Source organism: Tasmannia lanceolata, unplaced genomic scaffold (assembly GCF_043159265.1).
Source record: "Tasmannia lanceolata isolate RefF3 unplaced genomic scaffold, GAP_Taslan_0.1 ptg000013l, whole genome shotgun sequence".
NCBI classification, from domain to species: Eukaryota; Viridiplantae; Streptophyta; class Magnoliopsida; order Canellales; family Winteraceae; genus Tasmannia; species Tasmannia lanceolata.
The window spans coordinates 11,562,302-11,583,314 of NW_027518690.1; the positions used below are offsets into that span (position 1 = coordinate 11,562,302).

The 21,013-nt window shown below is 39.7% G+C and overlaps 1 protein-coding gene across 1 annotated transcript in view; it reads right to left on the bottom strand.

Moving 5' to 3' along the window:
- Positions 1-268: 268 nt before the first annotated feature.
- The window catches only part of RAD50 (DNA repair-recombination protein (RAD50)), an 80,409-nt gene continuing 59,664 nt past the window's right edge, over positions 269-21,013 (bottom strand). The window contains exons 19-27 of the mRNA XM_077394137.1: positions 16,020-16,189; positions 15,579-15,903; positions 8,664-8,789; positions 8,530-8,582; positions 8,042-8,192; positions 7,900-7,962; positions 1,252-1,385; positions 1,028-1,156; positions 269-717 (exon numbers count right to left, since the gene is read on the bottom strand). Coding sequence (XP_077250252.1) covers positions 678-717; positions 1,028-1,156; positions 1,252-1,385; positions 7,900-7,962; positions 8,042-8,192; positions 8,530-8,582; positions 8,664-8,789; positions 15,579-15,903; positions 16,020-16,189 — 1,191 coding nt within the window. The 3' untranslated portion in view covers positions 269-677. The remainder of the gene's footprint in view (positions 718-1,027; positions 1,157-1,251; positions 1,386-7,899; positions 7,963-8,041; positions 8,193-8,529; positions 8,583-8,663; positions 8,790-15,578; positions 15,904-16,019; positions 16,190-21,013) is intronic.

Genomic DNA, 21,013 nt, shown 5'->3' on the forward strand with positions numbered 1-21,013 from the left:
GTGGTAAAAACACAGAAACACAAGAAAATGAGTCTAAAATTTTGTCATTTACAAAATATGGTGTGTAAAATTGGAAAGTAGGCCAAAAAAACGTGTTTTTTAAACATGCTTACAACGATTGCCTCTAAAAACAGAGCTTTTTCATTGTAAAAGTTTTAAACGGTGTATTAAACGGCACACCAATAAAACACGCTTTGTTTTTTCTTCAAAAAAACGTTGTTTAAAACAGAGTTTTGCTAACTACGATTCCGGTGTCTTGCTTCTCAAGTGGTAAAGCCATATGATACTGTACATTTCCTGCCTTAGTGCAATAAAAATGCTAACTAAGGAGTGCCCAAGCATCAGATATCCAACAAAAGTCACTCCAGCGATAAAAACAGTGTTCTTATGCATACAAGCAATATCCTCAAGCTATGAATTTAGCGCTATAGTTATGCATACAAGCAATATCCTCAGGCTATGAATTTAGCGCTAAAGTGTAAGTGAAACAAGGAGGCATGAGTCCTATTCCTCGAGCGGATGGTAAGAGATCCCATACATAAGTTTTCACTGGAACCCAATCCCCAGCCGCAACTTGAACGAATAATCAGCATGTAAAAACTACAGGAAAAGCTTGATGTCTCCTTCCCTGTGGAATCTTATCCTATAACCACAGCCTTCATTGTCGCGGAAAAGGGTTAATCGAATATTTCTTGAGCTTCAATGATGCTATGTTGACTGTAAGAAGAGGGTAAAGTCAAGACATTTTGTGACAAGATTATACAAGTAAGAAAGCAGACACATGAGAGGTGCAGGGCAGAGTTGCAGAAAACATGAACAAAAGAAGGGAATTGCTAGGGACCATCGCATAAGGCATTTCGCGGACCACCTGTTGCATGAGAAAGCAGCCACCTCATGAATAAGACAACTGTGCTTTTGTCTCATTCATGAGGTGGCTGCTCTCTCATGCAACAGGTGGTCCGCGAAATGCCTTCTGCGATGGTTGCTAGCAAATCCCAAAAAAGAATAGCACGTTGACTAGGCTTACTGTTCATCCTTGGCAACACGATAATATTTCTCAGCATGCTGACGTTGACCGATTAGCTGAGCAAATCGCTCATCATGAGTAATTACGATCAGTTGAAAATTCTCCTGACCTTTTCTATCTTCCATAATTCTGCCAGAGAGGAAGAAATCAGGAGGGATAAATGTAAGACAAAAGCTTATGAGCACCATGAAACTCTTCTTTGAAAACCACTAATCCAAGTGTACCTTAGGAGGGCTGAGGCAAGGCTTTCAGAATTTGGACCATCTAAGTTAGTGGTTGGCTCATCCAGTGCCAGTATTCCACAATTGAGGCAAAATGTTTCTGCTAATGCCAACCGTATTATAAGCGAAGCAAGGACCTGGAAATAATCACAAGACAGCAAGAATCATTACTTTAGTTTGACCACATTATAAGCCTACAACTCGACAGAATACGATGTCAACGAGTTTGTTTGTTTGTTGTTTCAACGAATAAATGTAGATAGTAAGAGCAAGATGTATCTTTTTGCTTTCAAAAATAATGAAAAGAATAACCACAAGGTTGAAAAAAGAGTGAGAAGGTCACCTCCGGTTCAAAAACACATGATTCTACTAGGAATAAATCAAGTCTGAAGCCCTATTAAATTATGAAGAGAAATGATGTGTGGGGAAGCTCTGTACACAGCTTGGCATAATATAACAGTTATTTTAGTTATTTGTGGGCACTGCCGCACCGGGCCCTGTCCCCAATCTAGAAAAGGGATCTTTCTCATAGAAAGTATGCACTTGAGCTCCTAAATGACAGTAAAATGTTGTGGTTCAAACCCTCTCATTCTCCATGCTAGTGAGGGTGATCTTCTTTTAGATCCTAGAGAACCAACGTCTGGTTAGGCGTTTGATCTACCCACAATTACCCAGCTGAATATTACCTCTGTTTTTTAGTATGGTTAGCCATTTTATGCAAGCTCCTCATTCTCCTTATCTAGTTGTAGTTCATCACATCCTTTTGCCTTCATTGAACAATGGGTGGGTGATGATCCATGACACTCAACTTGTTCTCTATTTTTCTCCGCCATATTCTAGCATGAACAACTAACTTCATTCTGACAAACTTTACTTTCTGGTCCTTTATTATCTTGCACCAATCAAGTTACTCCTCCATGGCAGCAAGCCAATCGGCGAAGGCTTGAGGACTTAGATCAATGTCAAACTCAGGTGCGTCGATGGAGATTCGTCTAGTCATGTCACCAATGAAATCTGTAGAGAAGTGTCTATCCTGCTCAAACAATCCACACACCTCATCTCCTAAGGTGGTAGCAAGTGTGGGACTCGGGGCTCGGGTCACCCAAGGAGTCACCCTCAAAAAAATACTTCTACTTTGATGGTTGACCTGTCAAGGTCAGTCTCGGGGCCTCGTAGTGGCATGGAAGAATTTCTGGTTCTTCCCAAGTGTGTCTTGATGCTATAAATTAGGCAAACTAAACTGACTAGTATATCATACAACTCCTTATTGGAGACCTCTCGATGTTAGTATGCCTTGCCGCTACGAGTAGCCGTGGTGAAACCCAGTCTTTGATATCAATTGATGCAGACCACCAACAGTATAATAAGAATATCTCCAATAAATTAGAACAGTTTGAAGTAAAGGAATGTTGAAATAAACTGAAATTTGATAAAGGCGAGACTATTACAAATACAAACGTAGCAGTCTGTCTTGCATGTAATCGGTCTGAAACGAGTGAGGTAAAAAGGTAATAGGTTATGGGAGTAGAAAGGAATGGTGGTGAGGGTTCAGATAATAAAAAGTTCACAGTTGCGGACTGTTATGGTAGGGGAGGTGATACGTTTGATTTCAAGAAACAGGAATTGGGTTGACAGAGGTTTCAGGACAGGGATAAGGCAGCTGATGGGTATAAGGGTGAAGTAGAGGGCTGGTCGCAATGCTTAAAAGGTCGAAGAGTGCAACAAAGTGGACAGTTAGCATACAGTTTAGCAACAGGACTGTAAATTTATGGTCTGGATAGGAAAAGGGATGTGGGTTAATGGAAGGGTTGAAAGTCAATAGTCCCAGCTAGATTATTCAAGAAAATGGGCCTTCAGAGGTCTATTCTTTGATCTGGTAAGATTGTGAGGCAGACCTGGGTTTTAAATATGTTGATAGGATTATGGTGGGGATTAGGTTGACACAGGGCTAGCTGCAGATAGGAAAGATGTTTGGTAATTGGTATGGGTGAGGACAGGTCGTGGGTGAAGGGGAAACGAAGGTTTAAGACTTGAAAGGAAGGTGACTGTACAGGTGATTAAAAGATGGCGGAAAGGATTGGTAATGGAGGTCAATGGGTGCAAGTTGCAGGTTTAAAGGCAAGAAATGAGGACTAATCTAGCATCACACCAGCTCAAGCAAGGGTTTCAATCTCATTCATCTCCGTTGCAAAAAAGGCCAAACGCCATACATATATAGGCTTGTACTTCCAATCCCACAAAAATTTGAGATGGGGAATGATCAAATCTAAAAACTAAACTAATCCCAATCCTTGTTGCATAATAAAAACCCTCTTTCATTGGTAAAACTCTTAATAACCTAAGACCATTTTCTAACCATAGGAAACTAACGTGTCGAAAGATTTATTCAACCTTCTAAATTTAAACTTCTAATCCTACCATTACAAAAACTCTCTTCACAATCCCGCTACAACGAAACTACTACTCCTAACTCAACTAGGATTCCTAAGAAAACATGGAAAGTTGCTTGTAGGTCATTCTTTCTCACTCAAGTGATATCACCTCATAAGCGTTTGATGGGTTGACCATTAATGATAATGGCACTCCCTCAATAATGAGGCCAATAAGTGACACTGGTACACTAACATGATAATGGCATGCCTTTTGATGATATCAACAATAAGGTAAGGACATGCATGTGGTTCCAGTTCCTCCATCTTCATGCCATTCATTGTGGGCATTGAAGGTAGGCCCTTTGAGTGTTCTTTGGGGTGTACTCAGGGGTGTTTGATCCGTATCATATCTTCATGAAGTTATTAGTTCTTTGCTCTTGGAGACAGAAGTTCTTAATCGTAATTGAATGAAACAATTTTGAAGAATTTCCATTATTTCCTTCGTTTTTTAAAAGAATATAAGGGTATATGATATCTATGATGTTGATTAGTGAACTGATAAAAATATCAAATTATTTTTTGTCATTATTTATGTTCTCTTTTTTATTTTTAAATAATATGTAAAACATCATAGATAGATGCATTACTTGATCCACCGATGTATGACAATGAAAGTTGACATGCTTGAGTTGCAAGCTTATAATAACTAGAATAACACTAAGTTAATAATAAATATCTTATACAACAAGTTAATGACAACTAATTATCACTAGAAGAAAAACCTAATTATGTTAAATAGATTGTCCCTTAAGTGAAATCACCTTATGTCATAATTGTTTGATGGGTCCTGACTATCAATAAGAATGGCACTCACTCGATAATGAGACCAATAAGTGATACTGGCACCCTAACATGATAATGACATGCGTTTGTATAATCTCTAAAAAAATGATAAGGACACCCATGTGATTCCTCCTCCATCTTCAAGCCACTTCATGTGCCTATCCTATGCCTTGGAATCTGACCTCTACAACAAGGTGTTGTTTCAGCACATTCAGTAGACATCATTTGCATTATATTGTCTTGACACCATTAAATCTTTCTTACCAGCCCTTCCCTATCCACCATTAAATCTTTTAGAATAAAGCCTTGCATCTTTTTTGTCATACAAAAGGAACTGTATGCCCTTGATCTCAATCAAGCAATGGGTCTTCTTTCATCTCCTATTAGAAATCTGCTAAATCCCCGCCGTATCTCCCTCCCTTCATCAAGCCTTTCCTTTAATAGTGGGGGAAGCATTCCCTTATCTGAACTTGGTGGCCAATCTTTCGCTATGGGGGTTTGATTCTCTTTGGATTTTTTTAAAGCAAGAGAAGCTATGGTTGATCTACAGAATGAGATGGAATAAATCAATAAGAGATTTCCACAGCAGGGTGCAAAGATGACATTTTTTTGAATGGTCAAGAGAATCATTAAGAAAAAAGACTGAGATGGTCAAAATACAAGAACGAACAAAAAATAGAAAATAAAGGACAACGAGGAGAAAAAATCACGGCGGTAAGAAGTCAAATTGTTCAAAGGACGACAAAAACACCCCTTCCTTGGCTAACTTATCCACCTCCCCATTAGCTGATCTCCTTATATGGAGAAAGGAGATATTTAAGGACCTTGTAATATCATTAATCTCCTCAAAAAGCTCGGCGAATCTCCAAGGGAATACATAAGAACCGCTAAGCCACCGGACAACATTAAGAGAATCTCCTTCAACCACCACTGTCCAAATCCTCCACATCTAACAACTTGATTCCCTGGTAAGCCACGTGAATCTCCACCTCATTGGAGTCGGTCTCTCCTATTGGGCTCTTGCAAAGATGATAGTTGTTCATACTCTAATCTCCACTGCTGTTATTAGCTCTTAGCTCTATCATCAAAGGGTGTAAAGAACACTATTCTTCTTTGTGACCTTCAAGAGGAAGGTTAAATGCAACCATACCTTGGCATTAGCAATCGAGCCTTACTCTTGTATGTCATTTGCAAGTATTTACCATAAAGCTAGCTACTTGTACATGGCTTAATTTGTTTAAGGCTGGGATTACCCAATTTAGGTTAGGGGTTAACTTGGCGTGCCTTCCACCCCGATTGGGTTCGTTCCATAGGCACTGGTGCAATGGGATTAGGGTGTGGATTGGGAGTACTCCTCACAGTGTTTCGCCCTTGCTGCCTTTCAAGAACCAATGCCTTATGGTGTACTTCAGATACCGACCAAAAGTTTTATATAGATTCAGAACATCTCGCATTTGGGGGTTTCAAGCTGCTGGTATATTCGCCACCATTTGTTCTTTGCTTTCTGCCCATTTGTTACTGCAGACGAGCTCGTAGAATTCATTGGTGTATTCATCCACTGATCTGTTGCCTTGCCTCAGCTCTTGTAGCCGTTGGTAAAAATCTTAGAGGTAAGTTAAAAGGAAGGAAAGCTTCTTGCATTTTCTTCTTCATTTTCTCCCAAGTATTAATTTTGGACTGTCCACGATGGGATCGTGTCAGTTCCAGTTGTCTCCACCATGCCGAGGCTCGTCTCCTCAGCTTCAAAGCCACAAGTTGGGCTTGCTTGTGGTTTGGAACCCCTTTAAACTCGAATATTCTTTCTACCGTGCATAACCAATCCAAAAACTCTTTCGCGGACAATCCACCATGGAACTCGGGCATCTCTATTTTCAATCTGGATTCCCAACTGCGGTTGTCTCTTTCACACGAGTTCACTGGAGCCTCCATTCGCACCCTGTCATGGAAAGGGTTCATGCGGGTTTCAACTTCCTCTTCGGTTTCTTCTTCTTGGCCAGATGTTTCCAAGTGAAGAATCCGGGTTGTCAAGTCCTCAACTTGTCTTCGAAGCGTGTCTAGTTCGTCTCGTGTCTCAATCTCCGCCATCGGAACGGTGTGAGCGCCTCTTCTTTTCGGTGGCATGATCAATCCGCCGTCAACCGTAGGAATGAGGTAGCTCTGATACCAATCTGGTGCAGCCCAAGAATCAACAGCAGCAAATCAAGAACAAGAACACAAAAGACAAGAATTGTATATCACAAAAAGTCTCACGTATCTCCACCTCCAAACCATGAGTCTAACTTTTATTCAATCATTCACTAAAGAGTCTTTCCAAATCCCTTATTACGCTTGCTAAAGATAACCAACAGCAAACAAAAATAGCTATGAGATAACCCATCATACAAATAAGAAAGAATCTCTCGCATTAAGAGAGGACAGCTAATATCGAAACTATCCTATAAAACTTAAAACCCAAATTCATTGCTTCCTATAGTTGCCATATCACCCTTACCGTTAACAACAACATTAAGGTATAATAAAGGCATATCCCTCACGTGCACAATGAAGAATAGCATTTAAAGCTACTGTTTCCAAAGAACTTGTCTAAAGATTAAACGGATATTTTGAGGATGCGAAACTCGCCACATTGCATGTTTATTCACGGAAACGCAGTGTCTTCCACACTTGCCGTTGTGGTAACTTTTGGTGATACGCATCTTCTAAATCCTGTACAAGATCCTATATTACATCACATTGGTTGTTTCCCAAGAAAATCACTCCCACTTTGGAACATGTTTCCCTACAAATATGCTTTTTCTTTTCTTTTCTTTTTCTCGATTTCTTTCTTTTTTTTTCCGGGTGGGGGGGTTCAGAGAAAGAAAATATATGAGAACATCCTATTTCAGGCCCTCCCCCCTAGCCGCTTACGGCTCTAGTATCGGTAACTTGGGACTGGCCGGCATAGGGGGTTTTCTTAGAGATGAGAATCGCACAGTGAAGTGGGCTTTTGCAGGACCAATCGGTGTGGCAGACTCAAATGAGGCAGGGTACGTGTTGTACATCAAGGAATTAAGTTTTTGGGGGGTGAAGATTTGGATAGAGTCATGGTTGAAGGTGATTCTCAAAATGTTATACGGTGGTTGAGTGGATCTTATATCTTCCCTTGGAGATTTGCTGAGTATTTTGATGAAATAAAGGACATTTTGGGCTCATTTTCCATTTCACTCCATCATATTAGGAGATCGGCCAATGGGGAAGCGAGGACGCTTGCGAGGGAGGGGGTGCATTTGGAGGATATTGAGCAGTTTGACTTCCTCCCCGATTTCTTTTTATTGTTTTTCTCTGTTGTTATTTTTTTCCTTCTCTGCTTCTGTAATTGACCATCTAGGTCTTTTTAATGAAATCCGTGCCATTAAAAAAAAAGCAGTTAAAAGTAACGAGTCTGATATGTGCTAACCTTTTGGCCAGCACTACATCTTCCTCGCATTTCTAGCTCGGCATCACCTGCCTGCATGATAACCTGTAAAAATGCAGAATGAGTAAGTATTGTCAATATGTGCCAAAATCATTCCTACAAAGGAAGGATTTTTCTCACATACCCGGTAGCTATAGGATCTAGTTCCAGCACCTTCAGCATCAGAGTGAATACTTATATAATCAATATCCTGCCCCCTGTATGTTTGCTGCCATAGTTCCCTTATAATCTTATTTATTTCCTCCATTTTCATCGTATGAAAACGCATGAGGGCTCTACAGACCAAAGACAGTAGAGGCACAATTGCGATAAATGTGTCCAATAACATAGGCTAACAGCACAAAACGATTCAACTACTAAACAAAATGGGTAGGAGGATAACATGGGAAGATTACTAAAGATGGCAATAAGCGGCATATATTGCAGAATCGATTTGAAGCTTGCCAACCATGGATCAAAATAAATCCACCAAATCGCTAAATGAATATAATCTAGCAAGTCAAACAACTGCTACCATTGAACCTACATTATGGGGATTATCCTGAGCGCAAAAAAAAAAGGAAAAGAAAAGAAAAAAGAACAAGGCATAGCAACTCTATCAAAAATACTCACTTATCAAGTGCATTGTAATATCTGTCCAGGTCCTTGTTTGCCATTTCTGTTGTCTGTACAAAGTATTAAGTTAATAACAAATATTGATAAATGGAAAAAAGTAGAAAGAATTTGAGAACTAGAAATGAATAAACCTTGAGCTGGATCAGCTGATTAAAGTACCGCTTGTCAATATCATTATACTGTGCCTGTTTAAGGTCGATTTTGTGCTTTGAAATATTACTCTGATAAACGGACAATGTTCCATGACACCTGTTTATCTGTAGACATATGATATAATCATTTCTCATCTTCCATTAAGAACAAGGCTATTAGGCTACACTTAATAAGACATATGATCAACCTAACGAATTTGATTCTCGATGAAGAAGGTTTTGACAAAGAAAATATTCATGGATATAAGGTACAGGGTACATGGGCAAATCAAACAGACCAAATAACTTTCAGAAAAGGACATAAAAATGGGAGTTAGCATTCTCAAAAGTCTAATAACAGGGATAACAGTCATTTGAGCTAGAAAAGGATGTCAGGGATTTTTCCCTCTCTTGTATCCTGGGTATAAATATTTGATGCATTTCAGTCAAGTTGATAGGACCATGGTTTTAAATTTCGGCCGACCGGGACTGAAATCTAAAACCGAAACCGAAATTTAAAAATTTCGGCCGAAATTATAAGATTTTTACCTAAATTTCCACCGACACCGAAATTTCAAATCTTGGATAGGACCAACTGGATTTACCTTTTCAAAATCACTGTAAAGTGATAGAAAGTTATGAGAACAGTTGTTGAAGTAAATTCCACTCTCACAATTTCAAAAGATAGTATTAACAATTGGATTTTCCTTTATGAAAGTTCTGCCCTAGCAGCTTATGACAGTGGTAGTCGCTCTATTCGGGGCGGCAGTTCATTTCCACGAGCACGTGGCCGTGGTGGTGGACGTGGTCGTCCTTATTGTACCCGTTGTCAGCGTGATGGCCACCAAATTGAGACTTGCTACACTCTTCATCCTGAGCTTTGTCAGTCTCGCTCAGCACATCTCACGACAGCTAGCTCCTCCGACGCTATTGCCTCTAACTCTGCCCCTGCACCTGTTGATGATTCCTTCAGTTTTACTAGGGCAGATTATGAGTTACAGCGCCTTCGTCTGACTGCTCACCCTCCCACAACAGGCTTTGCTCCGGGTCCTGGATTATTGACTCAAGAGCCTCCAATCACATGACTGGTAACTCATCTCAGCTCTCATCTTTTCGCTCTTTTCCATCTGATTATCAGACCATTACCCTAGTTGATGGGTCCATTACTCCCACCACTGGTATTGCTATCATGTGTCCCTCTCCTAGTATTTCATTATCTTCTGTACTATGTGTTCATAAATATCCTTTCAGTTTACTTTCTATTAGTCAACTAACGAAAAATCTTCAGTGCTCCATCTCATTTTACCCTTCTTATTGTTTGTTTCAGGATCTTTCGGCTGGGAAGACGATTGGATCGGGACATGAGGTGGATGCCCTTTATCGTCTTGATTGCCGACCTTCTACTACTGTTTTGCATAGCTCTGTGGAGTGTGGACGCCTTTCAGTGGCACTGTAGTCTTGGCCACCCATCACTTCAGCGGCTCTAGCAGACATCCTTAGTTTTGTTTCATCATTCCAGTGCGAGTCTTGTGAACTCGAGAAGCACCACTGGGTGTCCTTTCCTTCCCGAGTCGTTAGTCGAGTTAATAATCCTTTTCATTTAGTTCATTCTGATGTATGGGGAACTTCTAGGGTCGCGTCAAATAATGGATTCAAGTATTTCATAGTATTTATCGATGATTATTCACGTATGACGTGGGTGTATTTGCTGAAGGACCGTTCTCAGGTCTTCTTTACTTTTCAAACTTTTCATGCTGAAATAAAGAACCATTTTGATTGCAGTATTAAATGTCTCCGTACTGATAATGCTTGGGAGTTTTTCTCGGGTACTCATGGCTTTCAGGATTATCTATCATCTCATGGGATCCTTCACCAATCCTCTTGTGCCTACACTTTTCAGCAGAATGGTATGGCCGAGAGGAAATTGCGATATTTACTCGAGGTTACCCGCATCATACTGTTTCAGACGCGAGTCCCTAAGTCCTTTTGGCGTGAGTCGATTTTGACTTCTTGCTTCCTTGCGAATCGCCTTCCGTCGTCTGTCCTTCGTGGTGCTTCTCCCTTTCAGGTCTGATATCCTCAACATGACCTTTTTCCACTCACACCTTGTGTCTTTGGGTGTATCTTTTCTGTTTATCATTTAGGTCCTGATAGGGACAAACTCGATCCTAGGTCGGAACGCTGTGTCTTTCTAGGTTACTCTCGAACTCAGAAAGACTATCGTTGTTATAATCCCCGTCTTTATCGGTAGTTTGTGTCGGCCAATGTTACATTTTTTAAGTCTGAGCCCTTCTTTAGCCCTCCGCCTGCGCCTACTTCCACTCTCTTGGAACCCGAGGTTTCTGTCTCCCTTCTTGTGATTACTGACTCGGTTCCGGTACCGATTCCTCCACCATCTGAACCACTGTCTCAGCCTCTTCCAGGTGACTCTTTCGCATCATCGGCTCCACCACCTGCTACAAAGCACTATCAGATGCGTCAGCGCAAAGATGGGCCTCCACCTACTCAACTCGAGACATCGTCTTCGCAGGTCGAGATCCCAGTACCATCTACCTAGGTATCTTCTCTACCTTCCTCTGTAGTTGCTTATGAATCACCTATTGCCTCTCGTACTCGTTCTCACTCTACTGCACATCCTATTTCTAACTTTATCTCCTATGATCGTCCGACTCCTAATTTCAAAAGTTTTCTTTCATCTGTCTTCTGTTGTGCTACCACAGTCTTTACAGGAGGCTCTCGCTCACCCAGGATGGCGTGCTGCCATGGATCTTGAGATGGGTGCTCTACATTCGAACCAGACATCGGATCTGGTTCCTCTTTCATTTGGTGCTAGACCGGTTGGTTGTTGATATGTATTTTATATCAAGTATTTACCTAATGGAACTGTTCAGAGATTGAAGGCACGCCTAGTTGCTAAAGGATATACTCAAACTTTTGGGGTCGATTACAATGAGACATTCTCTCTGGTTGCCAAGATACCTTCAGTCCGTGTTCTTCTGTCTGTCGCTTGAGGAAATCTCTGTATGGCTTGAAACAATCTCCACGAGCATGGTTTGGGAGATTCAGTGAGGCTATTATGCGTTTTGGCCAGAGACAGTGTGTGGTAGATCACTCGGTATTCAGTCATCAGTCCTCAGTAGGTTGCATTCTATTGATTGTGTATGTCGACGACATCATCATTACAGGTAGTAATTCAGGCGAAATACAAAAGCTAGACCTTACAAAAAGAGTTTTGCTACAAAGGACTCGAGACGCCTCAGATATTATCTTGGGATAGAGGTGGCATATTCCTCTCGTGGCTTGTCTTTATCATAGAGGAAGTATGTTTTGGACTTGTTGGAAGAGACAGAGAATCTTGGAGTAAAACCTAAATATGTGCTATTGGATCCCAATGTAAAACTAGTTCCAGAAGAAGGGGACCTGTTAGAAGACCCTGACAGGTATAGAAGACATCAGGGTAAGCGCATATACCTGACAGTCATTCGCCCTGATATATCTTATGCAGTAGGGGTAGTCAGCCAGTACATGAGCTCCCCACGTACTTCACACTGGAGCGCAGTGGTTCAGATGCTTAAATACTTGAAGGGTGCACTTGGAAAGGGCCTATTATTCAAGAGATTGGTCATATGCGAATTGAGAGATTCTCTGATGCCGATTGGGCTGGGTCTCCTGCAGACATGAGATCAACCACCTGGTATTATACCTTTGTAGGAGGTAACCTGGTATCATGGAAAAGCAAAACGCAGGACGTCATTGCAAAGTCAAGTGCTGAGGCAGAATAAAGAGCAATGGCACACACGAGTACAAAGATTATCTGGTTGAGATCACTTTTGTATAAGATTGGGATCGTATTTTCTTTGCCTTCACAGTTGTATTGTGACAACAAGGCTGCCATCCACATTGCAACAAATCCAATCTTCCCTCAGCGCGCCAAGCACATTGAAGTCAATTGTCACTTCATTCGTCAAAGGATTCAAAAGGGAGAGATATGTACTGTATTCACTCGTTCTGCAGATCAGTTGGCTGATATGTTCACAAAGTCATTAAATAAAGCAAAGTTGAGTGATATCTGTAACAGGCTAGGAATGTATAATTTATACATTCCAGCTTGAGGGGGAGTTTTAGAATAAGTACAGTTCATAGGGCCATTATGATCATTGTATGTCTTGATCTTATTATATAAATACTTTAGTGAGGGAGAGTCATGCCCAAGGTTTAAAATTTCGGTTTCGGTACCAGTTTCGGACCTTGGAATTTCGAAATTTCGGTCGAAATCTGGTACAAAACCCGAAATTAATATTTTATTCAATATTAAATTTCAGTGAAATATTAAATTAATATTTAAAAAAAAAAAAAACAGATTTTTTGGGGAAATTTTCGGAAAAACCGAAATTTCGGCCAAAATAAATGACCGTTTCGGTTTTGGTTGATTTCAGTGTCGGTCTCCACCGAAATCCAAATTTCGGATTTCGGTCGAAATTTAAAACCATGGTCATGCCCTAACTCACTATTCTCTTTCTCCATCTCACGTAACACATAGAAAGGGTAGGATTGTAGTAGATTAGGGAGGAAGGGAAAATAATAATATAGGTATGGATTACAAGTAGAAAAGAAGATTTCAGACCAATTAGAATTACAAGTTTTAAGAATTCACAGTTTCACATGTTTTATTCATATATATTTAATGATTAAGTTTTGGGAAAAAGATCCACATGGTTTTCAATTGAAATAGAAGATGAGTTTTCAAGTTTTAACGATTTTTTTTTAAAATATGCTCCATCATTGTCAAAAGAAGAAAAATATTCATTTATGAAGAAATAATCACATAAATAGGAAGTGCACTACTCTTAATTAAGAGGAAACATGTAGGAAGCGCCTAGGAAGGGCGCTTCCCCTAAATTTGGGAAGAGAATAACTTAGCTTCTGAAGAGATTTTTTGGGGAAGCGAGCTTCCCATCCAACTAAGAAGTTTCTGGTAACCATGATTCGTTCCAGGGTCCCACAGTTCATGATGACCAAGAACAAGGTGAATTAGAGAATCATTCGGTACAAGTCCTTGATCTAAATGTCAGAGGAAGTTAAGGTCAAGGTTGATTTTTATGGAAAAGTGCACAAAAAAAAAACTTCTTTGATTAGGAATCGAGTTGCGAGAACTATTTTGAATAGAAATTGATGATGGAAGAACAAAAGGTGTTGTTTGCGAAACTAAAATTGAAAGGAGAATCGGATGCACTTCAATGGTGGACGAGAGTTGAAGGGTGACGGATCAGAGAAGGGAAGCCTAAGATTCGCATGTGGTAGCATATGAATGCTAAGATGAGGAAGCAATTTCTCCATGCCGATTACATGATGGTGTTATATGGGCGCTTTCGTGGGTTAAGAGTTGAGACAATGTGAAATGAGGGTAAATTTGAGTTTAACAACCTGTCCACACTCCACAGGACTTGGTCTTAGGAAAGTGATGAACAACTCGCTTCTCATTATTAGAGCCAAAGCTTAAGCTTAAATAACGCCTTTCTCCAACAGCTTAAGCTTTTGGAGTAACCGGTCGTTTCACATGGAATTAGAGCCAAAGGTCGTGAGTTCAAACCTCCCGGATAGCAAAAATTCACATGAAATGGCCAAACCCAAAAGAGGGGCCACAAGTGCCACATGTAGGCCAACCCTAGAAAGAGGAGCCACACATGAGGGGGAGTGTTAAAGTATAAAAGAATAAATAACGCCAATTTCCAACAGCTTAAGCTTTTGGAGTAACAGGTCATTTCACAATAACCTTGAAGATGCACATCAGGGTGCTCTTGGGTGAAAGAAAGAGTGATATGTTATGTCCGTAGGCTTGCTACCATCGTACATACATGTGCCTACCAACGCAAACACAAATGTTCAGGGGTCAAGGAGTTACCAAACGGCCACTAGGAGCGATCGTGTGTTCAGTTCATCAAGTCAACTATGTTTTAGGACAATCGGAGGAGTTGATAGAACTGATAACAGAAAACAGTTCATCAAGTCAACTATGTTTTAGGACAATCGGAGGAGTTGATAGAACTGATAACAGAAAAGAACCAGTAAGGTTAGGACCCTATAATCATGATTTTAAATTTCGGCCGAAATGGTCAAAATTTCAGATTTCGGCCAGGACCAAAATTTAAAACCGAAACTGAAATTTTAAAATTTCAGCCGAAACGATGAGATTTCACAGAAATTTCCACCGAAACCGAAATTGCCACTGAAATTTCGGTTTCGGCTGAGGCCAAAACTGAAACTGAAACCAAAATTTCAATCCTCGCCTATAATTGAGCTGGATGCAGCTCTTCGTGTATGGACACCAGATCAACATTTGAATGTTTCTTTTGTGGGGAAAGCGGATATGCATCTTATGCCTGCCCGCAACAGAGGCTCAACTTGGATAAAATTGACAACTGTTTAAGTATAAAAGATTAAATACTGCCCTTCTCCAACAGCTTAAGCTTTTGGAGAAGTCGGTAAGTTTCTAACAACAACGAAGAAAAAGACCTGGATGAGCATCTTTATAACCGTAAGAGGACAGAGATGAAGAAAACAGCACCATGTTAGATCAAGCAGAGGCTGATGATTCGTCAAGTGATGACAGCACCCAAGGTGGTAAAAAATGAAGAAACATCGAAAGTGGGTAAACACCAGTTAAAACATTTATTTGTGAACAATTCAGGTAGAATACAAGGGCAATCAAATGCAAGCTGTATGAATAGCTTGAACTAAAATGGTAAACTTTTCCACACTTTACCAATATATTCAATACACTATGAAGATAAACCAAAAAAAACAAAAAAAGCAAGGACCAGTCCATCAATAAAATACTAGAAAAATATCAATTTGATGGGATTTTCAGAGAGTTAACAAGAAATAATCATAGCTGAAACAAATTAATTGTATTACCTCAGAAAGAAGTCGCTCTTTTTCCTGAAAGAGCTTTTTAAGATCGGCTTCAAAGGTGGAAACCCCGCCTATCTTCAATATTTTGTCCTCCAATGACTCTATATCACGTGTAAGCTCATCTACTTCAGCCTTTGTTTTCCTATAATTTAGATTGTCATCTATATTTCGTTTTAATTGATCTTGTTTCAGCAACAACTCTTTACTCTTATTTAGCTCAGCGGAAATTTCCTGTTTCCTGCTCTCACATTTCTGTAGCTGAGATTCAGATAAAGACTGCCTTTCCTGTGATTCCTTTAGCCTTTCTCCTTTCTTTGAATCAACATAGCTAGTAAGAGGTACCATTCAAAAAAAAAGCTAGTAAGGGGTTCCAAAAACACAATTCATAGTCAAAATCAGGAGAACAATGAAATAGATAGCAGCAACTTAGTTCAAGAAACATACTCTTTAATCTTAGAGGCATGTGCTAAAAGCATTTCAACCTCCCTTTGATAGCTTCGTTTAATTTCAGATTGCTCTTCATATTCTCGCTCGAGTTTCAATTTCATATCTTTATGGTCTTGTACTAACCTCTCTTTCTCCTTCGACAGAGGAACAAGAGCCTCTGCTAAATGCTAGAAAGCAAAAGGAAACATCGTGCATCATAAACAAGAAGATTTTCCAAATAAATGAAATGGCATGCACTATCTTAACAAATTTCTAATAGTCACATGGTGAAAGTATAAATATCATATAAACAAGCATGGGTTGCATGAGAACCCTTCCATCACAATTGAGTCTAAACAGAAGAGGAAGCAAAGAAGAATATTTGTTCCAATTCCAATACAATTAGGATAAACACAAAGGCATTATACGCAGTTGAAAGTCATAGACAAGATAAGCTATCTTCTATAAAGATAAAACAAAGAGCATTAAAAGCTTACACGAAAAATGAAGTTAGTAGAAGTTAATCATCTCCAAATCACACATACATAATATAGACACTTAGAGAGATGTTAGGAAGACAAGCACACGTAAGGGATGCTCCTAACAGCCCTCTCTATGGTGCCACAAGTTCAATCATACATTAACAACCAATTTTGCTTGACAACAAAACTGCCTTTTTTTATGAAATGACAAATATGACCTGATCTTGGTACATGTGGAAGCATTATGAGGGATGTTTGGAACGACCTTGACACTGTTGCATGTTTGCGTGAGAGGACTGAAATGCACTGAAATTAAAGTTATATGCCTATTGGACAGTAAGGGTTCTTGAAAATACAGTCCTTATTTGTTCTTTTGGAAAACATTGTGATACTATCGTCAGGGACAAATCCTGGTTTCTTTATCCCTAATTTGACGATACCAATCTCAGTTCACATTAAGTGGTATTAGTACTACAGCAAGTTCCGTTCTTTGGGGACTGATTTGTTTTTTTTTTTTTTTGAAAGGTGACAAAGTTCATTAATATTCAGAAAGCATTCGGGACCAGGAGTCCCATCCTGCAGTACAAAATATTAGGTTGAATTGGCTTGGACATACCCGAAACCAATATAAAAGTAGCAAAAGTAGCCTACAAAAACCAACTATTCCTTTCCTCAAAAGTACTACGAATGATTCTTGAACTACACTTGATTCTACTCTGCACATAAACCTTTCATCTATTCTTTTGTCTATTCCTTTTTTGACTAAAACTGTAATAAAAACTCCCAGCCCAAAAAGCCTCGGCTAGCGAAAGACCATGGTCTCTCAAGTTATGGAGGAACTAAGTCTTTTCTCAGCACATCTCGGGTCTGGGATTACCTGCCGGAGAGATTAACCCCTGCAATACATTCATTATATCAAGTTACCTTACCACCACTTTATAAGATTGATACCGTCATCACAATTTCCACCACCCCCATACTAGGATCCCGGCATCCTACAACCTTCCTCTTGCCAACCAGACTCTAGTACTAATATCAAACAGAAACTTCATGTGTAAAGAATGATCCGGCAGAAAACGGGTAGACTGATTCACAACTAACGTATTGACCTTAAGTGAGATCTTTTAAAAGGCAAAGCATGCTCCCTGGAGCAGCAATTCATAGCATCTTTTCAAGATAAGCTCTCTTACTCTCACGAGTCAGGTTCTGTTTCAGCCGCCTTGTCTGTTGCTATTTTTTCCTCTGTGACTCTGGATTGCATAGCAAGGAACAATTCTCTGGTCTTACCTAGATCCTCCTGATAAGAGATTCCAAAAACATCTCCCATTGCTAAGAAATCGTTGGAACCCTCCACTTCTAGGAGCCCAGGATCGCCGGGAGCCGGTGGTAACAAAACACCCTTACCTTTATCTTTTTTTCTTTTTTTTAATAGGACATATATCAAATAAATGTCTAAGAAAAAGATTGAATCTTAGATCAATGTAGTTGAGGACCAAGTAGGAGTAGAAGAGAATTGTGCAGTCAAAGAAGATGAAAATCAGTATGAGGAAACTCATTAGTATAGTGATACAGAAGAAGATGAGCTTGAGCGTGATATGGTTGGTGAAACAACAAATTGACATGGTGCAGAGAGATGCCCTACAAACCTACCTCATAATTGAATGAGTCTGATGGAGCACAAGGAACCACAACGTTTTCTGAAGTTCTCAAGAAAAGATTCATTCGGAACGTCTAAGCCCATGTGTTGTACCAAGATTACTCACACCAAAGGATGGATCTTGGAGGATGCGTGTGGAAGTAGGGCTATAAACAATTTAACTATCTGGTACAGATTTAAAATACCAAGGTTGGACGACATGCTCGACGATTTATCAGGTTCTCAAGTATTCTCCAAAGTAGACTTGAAGAGTGGGTATCACCAAGTAAGAATATGGGAAGGAGATGAGTGGAAGACGACATTTAAAAGAAAGGATGTGCTTTATGAATGGCTGGTTATGCCATTTGTTCTTTCCAATGTCCTAGTACATTCATGAGGTTCAAGAATCAAATGTTACAGTCTTAAATGGGAAGTTTGTAGTTGTCTACTTCAATGATATCCTGACTTACAGCAAGGACCACAAGACTCGTTTTGAATACTTGAACACTGCCCTACAACTTTTAAGATAACATCAGCTCTATGCAAACCTGAAGAAGTGTGCCTATGTGGCAGATTAATTGAAGTTTTTGGGCTTAGTCATATCAGCTAAAGGCGTGGAAGTTGACCTGTCAAATATCTGAGCAATTGCAGGCTGGCTTACACCAAAGTCGTTAACAGAAATTGGAAGTTTTCATGGGATGACCAACTTTTATGGAAAAATCATTAGGAATTTCAACAGTATCATGACACCGATAACAGAATGGCTCTATGGGTGAAAGTTACAGTTAGAATTCTTGGGCCAAAGGAGCTTTCAAGAAATTAAAAAGATGATAGAAGCACCAATTCTAGCTCTACCAGATTTAGATAAAGTCTACAAGGTGAACTGTGGTGCATCTAAAGTTGGAATTGGGATTGTGTTGATCCAAAAAAGATGGCCGATTTCCTATTTCAGAGAGAAACTTAATGATGTGTGACAAATCTTATGACAGAGTTCTATGCCATCGTCCAAGCCTTGAAGTTTTGGAGGCATTATCTGATTAAGAGGGAGTTCATTCTGAACTCATTATGAATCACTGCAGTTACTCAATTTCCTAGGAAAATCATATTGAGGACATGCAAAATGGGTGGCATATTTACAAGAGTACACCATTGTCTGAGGATACAAGGCTGATTTGCAAAACAAAGTAGTGAACGCTTTAAGCCAAAGGATTTATTTGTTGAAATCCTTGTGTGAAAGTGCTGTTGGGTTAGAGGTGATTAAGGAACAATACAACGATGATCTTATTTCACTTGTTGAAATCCTCGTTTAAAATCTCTTTTGTTGGTTTTATGTTTATGTAAGGGGTATTTAAGGCAATTAGCATCGCTTAAGTGACCTAGGCAAGGAGTTATAAAGAGGGGAAAGAGGAAAAAACAAGGGGACAATTTTTTAAAGATTTTCTTTCAGTTTCCCTTGGGAAGTATCACCATCAAAGTTAGGGATTAAGCATTGGGAGAGTTAGGATTTTGAGGATTCAATCCTCTGACGGCCTCCAATCCCTCCACGGCGACATGTTTGCACGAGAGAATAATAATACACTGAAGTTGAAGTCTTTGGCCTATTGGACAGCAAGGGTAGATTCTCACGCATTACACACCCGTTCGCCACTTTGTTCCCAGCTTCTGGGCGAGACAAACTACCTTTTAGCTATGAGCCTCTTCCTTCTGCCCAGCTCCTCAAAAACAATGTTCGACTCGCATTTGTTAAGCATATAGCTAGCATTCGTTTTGAGCCAGGGCTCTTGAAGGTAAAGCTCGTACTTACTTTCTTGAAGAACATTGTGATACTATTTTTTGGGACAAATTCCAGTTTCTTTATCCCTAATTTGCATATACCATTCTGAGTTCACTTATCACTTGGTTTTATAGAAATTATGACAGAAAAATATTGTATTTTCAGTCTGTAAAAGCATTGGTGGTCTTCTTACCACATATGATCTCAAACCATAGAAGAATCCAAAGTCAAATTACCAAAATCATGCGATGTTGTGAACATCAAGGACTAGGTGTGAAAGAACATAACCCATTCCAAAGTATTCCTGAGTAACGCAAATCACACCATGTTGTGAGAACATCGTATTCCAAATCACGGTTGACAAGCTCCGAAGACGAGAAGCACCTTACGTAATATAAGATTGCATGTTTAAAGAAAGAAAACGAGGTAACTATTTCTAAGCATTGTCTAGTTTTGTTCCTATAATGATGATGTGTGGTGTGATGTAGTGCCAATGGATGCCATTAGTTGCTTTTGGGGTGACCTGGCAATAGAGTAATAAGATTGTCCTTGATGGGTACCAAAATACATATACATTCCACGAGGTTGGTGCAAAAGTAATTTCAAGACCGTCTAGAGAGGGGGTAAAAACTTACTTTCAATGGTGAATTCCATGGAGGAATCCAAGGATGGTGGAGTCATCTATTTGTGGGTGGTTAAGGACAGCCAAAAGGATTGTACTACACTAGAGTCATTGATGCAAGAGTGTCCATACGAGTCACTAAAAGGATTATCTCCTACAAAAGATACCCAACATCACATAGACCTCATTCTAGGTTCAAGTTTACCAAAACAAACCAGCATATCGGATGAGCCACAAGGAACATGAAGGGCTTAGGTAAATGAGTTCTCACAGAAGGGGATGATCAGGAAGAGTATGAGAACATGTGCCGCGTCAACCATTCTGATACTAAAAAAATGATGGATCACAGTATGTGTGCTAACAGTATGGTCTTTAACAACATTACTATCAAGTATTTGGTTTCCCATATCAAGGCTCAATCATATGATAGGCATGTTGATGAAAGGTCAAGTGTTCTTGGATATTGACCTTCATCGTGGTTACCACCATATCAGAATT